The 6,272-nt window shown below is 60.9% G+C and overlaps 1 protein-coding gene across 1 annotated transcript in view; it reads left to right on the forward strand.

Annotated features, from left to right (window-relative positions):
* FAM214B (family with sequence similarity 214 member B) overlaps positions 1-2,107 on the forward strand; it is a 6,918-nt gene extending 4,811 nt beyond the window's left edge. Inside the window, exons 3-5 of the mRNA XM_029913863.1 lie at positions 110-201; positions 496-760; positions 1,274-2,107. Of these exons, the coding sequence (XP_029769723.1) occupies positions 110-201; positions 496-760; positions 1,274-1,427 (511 nt within the window). The 3' untranslated portion in view covers positions 1,428-2,107. The remainder of the gene's footprint in view (positions 1-109; positions 202-495; positions 761-1,273) is intronic.
* Positions 2,108-6,272: the final 4,165 nt, after the last annotated feature.

Here is a 6,272-nt window from a genome sequence, read left to right on the forward strand (position 1 = left end):
GGTCAGTCCCAGAGCCCTCTGACCCCCCTTAGTCCCAGTGCAGGAGCGTCTCCCACCACTTCCAACAGCCCCACCTGGCCCCTCCTGCGTCCTTTGTCCTTGTTCTTAGCAGCCATTGTCACCTGGCCTCCTCCTTAGCCCTTTGTTCTCCAGCTGGTCAGACCCCGCTGGCTTCCTGCCGAGGGTCGGCCATTCGTGGTCGTTAGTTGCTTGGTGCCAAACGTCTGGGCAGCTGGAGTGGCCATTGTCTTCTGGGACTCTCCATGGGCGTGGGGCTCAGGCCCCACACAGCCAGGCATCAGTCACACCTGGATCGTTGCAAAGAGTAAACAACTTTTCCCCTCACCTAGTTACCCAGGCACAACATAGGGGAAACTGAGGCACACACTGTATTCATACAAAATATTATGAAAAATTCCCACTTGGTCACACCCTGTGCTTGTCCTACATCCCCATGGCCCCTGCTCTGTGCGGGGCCTGGTTACGTCCTGGCAGCCCCGGCTGCACCCCAGCCTTGCCCCCTCCCCACAGCTGACCTGCTCTCTCCCCATTTCCAGACCTTATTTAACCCTAACAAAACTGTGGTGAAGATGTTCCTGGTGACGTACGACTTCCAGGACATGCCAGCCAACCACATGACCTTTCTGCGTCACCGCATCTTCCTGGTGCCCGTGGGGGAGGAAGGGCCCGGCGAGACACCCAGCGACCCAGCCTGCGCCAGCCCGCCCAGGAGGGTCCTCTGCTACCTGATGCACCTGAGGTAGGGGCTGAGGTGGCGAGGGGGAGGGATGGCCATGGGTCCCATCACCCTGGAGCTGGCCCCTCTTCTGGGCAGGAGCTCCTGCCCCACTCCCACCTCCCTTTCCCCTGGACCAGGATTCTGAGCCCAGAGGTGGCCATTCCCCTTGCAGCAGCCTGACTTCATTACCGCTGGGAACAACGGGAGATGGCGGCCATCTTGACTGCCACCTGCAAGGCTGCCAGGCCATGGCAGTGACCTTGCCTGGGGCAGCTCTTGGCTCTGGAGCCTTTGGCAGCGGGAAGCAGTGGCCATTCTGAAGGAGGACGGAAGGTCATGGGGAAGCTGCCAGCCAGGAGGAGAGGGTTGCAGTGCTGAGCTCCCCTCCTGCAGCCAGAGCCCCCTGGGAACACCACAACCCTGGTCCTGCTGCCAGCTCCTCCTTCCTGCTATGGCTCCAAAGGAGCGCCTGCTCCACCCTGCTCCCTGCTGCAGCCCGTGGCCTCTGCCTCAGGGAGTCTCGTTTGCCCTCAGGTTTCACAGCTCCAAGTCGGGGAAGATCTACCTTCACGACGACATCCGGCTGCTCTTCTCCCGCAAGTCGATCGAGGTCGACTCGGGAATCCCCTACGAACTGAAATCCTTCACGGAGATGCCAAGGAACCCCTGCTACTCACCCCGGGCCTGAGCGCGGGGAGTCCCACGCCCCCCTCTCCACCCTCACCCCTGCACTTCGGAGACAAGTAAAGGGCAAGAGAGCGGAGCCGTCTCCTCCCCCAGAGGTGGGGTGGTGAGGCACAGACACACCCCTCCCTTGACAGATCTTTGCGCCTGTGCCAGAGAGTGAGCACGAGGGGGGAGCAGGATGGGATCATGGAGATGGCTGCATGGCGTGAGCAGGAGCTGGTGCGCTGGCTCCTGTGCCCCCAGCGGGTCAGAGACACTCCTAGGCCTCTGGCAGCACAGCTCCAAGCCGTGCCCTTCAAGGGAGGCTCGGGGGCAGGAGGGCCCTCGGTCTGTGGGGCTCGGATTGGGCGGAGCTGAGCTGGCTCCCAGGCTGTGGGGAGGGATGGAGCAGATGGCAGCTCTCAGAGGGGGAGGTACTGTATTTATTAGTATTTATTGTTGGTGGGGAGCCAGGATGGAGGGTCCACGGTGTGGCTCGTAACCCAGCCTTGATCACAAGTGCAGCGAGTCCGATGGGCTCTGCTCTTGGTGCCCTGTGCATGTCGCACGCCCAGCTGCGCAGCCCAGCATGACAGCAGGAGCTGAGCAAGAGACGCGCAGGACTGGAATAGCAGGGGAGACTGAGTCAGGATTGAGGGGTATCAACAGAACTGGTTGGTAGGACTGGGGCTGTGGGTTGGGATTGAGGGGCACTGGCAGGGCGGTGGGGAGCCCAGGGCTGCAGGTCGGGAGTGAGAGGCACTGGCAGAGCTGGCGGGGGGGGGGCGCGGGGCTGGGCTGGCAGGGGGGTGCGGGGGGGGAGTGGGGGGCACTGGCAGGGCTGGACGTGCAGGGCCTGTGGGCTGGGGCTGAGGGGTGTTGGCAGAGCTGGGGGGGGAAAGGGGCTCTTCTCTTGCCCTCACTAGCCCTAGTGCTCTCTACAGAAGCCCCAACTCCACCTGAGGGAACCGGAGGGCTGGCAAGCGCCCCCGCGCATGGCCCGGAGGAAAGGCCGTGAGGCCTGCTGGGCCCTGTCTCCCCAGGGATTGGGCCCTTGTTCAGGCAGTTGGGGGAGCCTCTGTTCCTGCTCCCCTCCCCCTGGGGGCAAGTCCAGCCCCTGGGGTGTCCCTGGATAGCAGGGAAGTAGTTGCTGGCTACAGCCCTGGGGTGGAAGGGGTCTGTACTGGGGCCTCTCCCTGGCCACCCCTGCTGTTCAACGTCCATGTGAGCTGGGCTGAGCTGTGTCTGTTGTCATGGTTATTGCTACAGGAGACTTCTCAAAGGAAGCCCAAGCCCCTGTGAGAGGGGGAGGGGGCTCTCTCCTCCCCCCTCCCTCCCAGAGCAGGGCTGTGGGGCACCCAGGGTTTCGGAGTGTCTGCTGCAGATTGGCACGGCAGTGGTCCGGGGCCCGGGGCCCTGCAGGGGGCCTCACTAACCAGGCTGCGTTGGGGCGGGGTTCTGGGGTAATACTGGCCCATAGATTCCCCCTGCCCAGCTGGAGCTGGTGGGAGGTGTGGCTGACTCTGAGGATGCAGGAAAGCCAAACCCTCCAAGCTGCAGCAGACAGCTCCTGCGCTCAGCCTGGCCCCCAGGCGCTGGGCACGGGCTGAGTGAGGCCAAGTGGGGCCTTGCAAGTGAGAAGGGGAAGCCAGAGGGTGCACATGGTCACTCGCTGGCCACACGTCTGGTATGATGGGTTACAGGAGGGGGATCCTAGGGGCTGGGCTGACCCCGTAACTCCCTGCCTGAGAGCAGAGACACTGCTGGCTTCCCAAGGCCCCACGTGGCTGTAATTACCCCATCTCCCGCCATGGGAGATGGTCCTTCCCCTCTGTCAGTCCCTGCCTGGGCTCCTCTCTCCTGCCTGGGGAGGGTTGAGTGAGCTCTGCCTGAGTCACCCCAGCCCGGCTGACCCTTCCAGACCCAGGGGCTGAACCCTCCAGGGGGAATTCTTGCATGTCCCTCAGCCGTGAGTCACCTGAGCTCCCCTGGCTGGGAATGAGCCGCTGCCTGCCTTGCTTGGTGCTCAGGGCAGGTGACTGGAAGTGGCTGCACTGCGGGATTGGATGGCAGGAGGAGACGGGTAGGGGGCAATGGTTCCAGCCCTGTGACCTAGCAAACTTGGGGAGAAAAGAATGGCCGGGGGGTGGGGGGGGCGAGCACAGGGCTCGATGTTTGGGGCAGTCACAGGCATGGGATTTAGGGTCGCTTGGAGCAATATCTCCCCAGCCTGGAAGAACCCTGCAGAGAATGTTATGGAGCCTGTCCTGGCCCCAGATGTGAGGGAAGTGGGGGTGGGGAGGAGGTGGCCAGAGAAATGGGGAGACCTTGGCGCTCTCCCTTGCCCAGGAGTTGGGCTTGCAAGAGTCTGGCCTGAGATCGTGGGGGTATAAATCCGGCCCTCCCTGCGACCCAGGGTGGTGGGGAGTTAAACTAGGACCCCTAAGGATGGAGTGGAAAGACCTGCACACACCTCCCCCAGCAGGATGAAGCATGAACTGTCGCATGCCAGGCCCCGGGGCGGAGGGGAAAATCCTGCCGAGCACAGTTCCTCCTTCCCTAGAGTGTATCAAGGGTGGCAGGAGTGAGCACTACCGTTCCCAGCAGGCCGTGCACCATCTCCAGCTGAGCAGCTCTTCCCACAGCTGGTGGGGGGGACGCTATTTGAAATGTAACTTTTAGCAGCAGAGCCTGTGCCGCAGCCGGGGCACTGGGGGTCCGGAGCGATCTCTCCATTTCAAAGGAGGCTGTCAGGCCCCTGAGGGAGCGAGTGACTTCAGCCCGGCTACCTCAGGTTAGAGCTGCAGCTTCGTACATTTCATGGGGCGGCTTGGTCGTCCCCTCCCCCGTGGCCCCTATAGCTGCTGGAGTGGGCACGGTCCCTCAGCACTGTTGTTCACACAATCTTGCGTCCTGCTCCAGAAATGAGTTGGGGGAACAAACACTCACAAAAACTTGAAAAAAAAAAAGAGAAGAAGAAATATAGTACCTGGTACTTCTCCTTTGTAATTTAATAAATGTTTGTTTGGAAACGGAACGCAGGGGGTTGTCTTCATTGTGCTAAGAGGAGAGGCCAGATGGCCAGTGGTAGGTCACTAGCCTGGGATTTGGGAGACCTGGAATCCAGTCCCTGCTCTGCCACAGATGCCCGGTGTGACCCTAGGCATGTCCTTTAGTCCCTCTGCCTAACAGCATTTCCTGCCTCACGGGAGGGTTGTGAGCACAAACGCATTGAAGATCGTATCAGACTCCCACTTTCCATAGGTACGGTGGCTAGGCGAGCAGAGAGGCTGCCGTGGCTGGGGCCAGAGCTCGGCTGAAGAACGGGAGCTGCGTTAGATCTCATCCTTTGTGGTTTCAGGCTCCTGCTCAAGCCAGGAGGTAGCTACTCTGGCGGGTATAGCTAGTGCCCAGGGCTACTGAACCTTCCATAGCGGACACCATCAAAAGGACTGTTTCTCTAGCTCCTTTCATGATGTGTAGGCGTCGAGTGTGCTTTACAGCCATAGCAGTGCCTGGCAGCCACCTCTGGGCTGGAACCCTGCAGCTGGTTCAACAGCACCCAGCAACACTTCACAATAGGTCAGGGCAGAGAGCGAACAAGAATCCCAAACCCCAGTGAAGCTGCAGGGGCAGGCAAAGTGCAATGAGGCGAGCTGGGATTCAGCCATGATGCTGAGTTTAAGGCCCTGATTAAGGGGTCTTCCAGAGTACCCATGGTCTGATCTTAAAGCCCCCACTTCCCTGAAAGCTGGTGCCTCCTGTCTGCCCTCGTTACATGTTCTCCCCTGACTGCTCAATGCCACCATTAGTAAAACACCAGACCTGAGCTGGACTGTGGCGACAGGACACCAGTGTCTTCCAAGGTGAAGCAGCCCAAGCTGTGCCCCCGATTGCTGGGAAGTGTGAGGTCTTTGGGGGATGGACGCAGGAGAGTCACTGCCTGCCCCAGCAGGACCAGGTTCAGGCCAAACTTATGAGCAGCCTACAGGGGAATGGCCTGTACAGAGGCTGCCTATGCTGAGGGAGGTTGGGACATACCTTAAGCTGGGATAATGGCACCGTGCCCCCAGATCCTCTGACTGGCACTAGACCTACTCAGTGCATCATCGGTGCAGTTCCTCCGGCCAGAGGCTGTCACAGGCGCTGGGACTGGCCCCTATCGCGCAAGGAGATAAAGGGAGCACGGCCCTAAAGTGGCATTGGGTGCCAAGACCCATCTGACAAATCCGGCCTGAGAGCTGCTCTCACACTGAACGTGCTTTGTACAGCTCACGTGCCCCTTCTCCCTGTGTCCATGCAGGAAAAGCTGGTATCGCGTGCTGTGCCTGGAGTTCTCCGCCACCCTGCGGGCAGGAGAGGGGAATTCTGGGCTCCATCTCCCTGCAGATGGAAGTGCATTATTAGTGAGTGAGGGGGGCGGCACCGAGGGGCCAAGTCCCTGCTCCAGGCAGTCTCCACTCTACCCTTCATTCTGTATCACCCCACAGTGTGCTGGCCACTGGCCAGAGCAGATAGAGATGGTCCCTGCCCCAAAGAGCAGGGGGAAGGGGCAGCAGGGAGGCACAGGGGGCAAGGCTGAGACCAGAGGCATCCCATGGTACCTCAGTGAAATGCCTGTGCTCAGTGGCTGCATGGTGGGGACCAGGGGCAGCCCAAGGAGGGATTCACGGGAATGGGGCAGCAGCTGCCACAGCAGCCCTGGGAACAGGCTCTAGCCCAGGGGCGGGCAAACGTTTTGGCCCGAGGGCCACATCTGGGAATAGAAATTGTCTGGCGGGCCATGAATGCTCATGAAATTGGGGGGGGGTGTAGGAGGGGGTGAGGGCTCGGGGGTGGGGCCTGAAATGAGGAGTTCACGGTGTGG

The sequence above is a fragment of the Terrapene carolina genome, unplaced genomic scaffold, assembly GCF_002925995.2.
Source record: "Terrapene carolina triunguis isolate 2854851 unplaced genomic scaffold, T_m_triunguis-2.0 Scaffold998, whole genome shotgun sequence".
NCBI classification, from domain to species: Eukaryota; Metazoa; Chordata; order Testudines; family Emydidae; genus Terrapene; species Terrapene triunguis.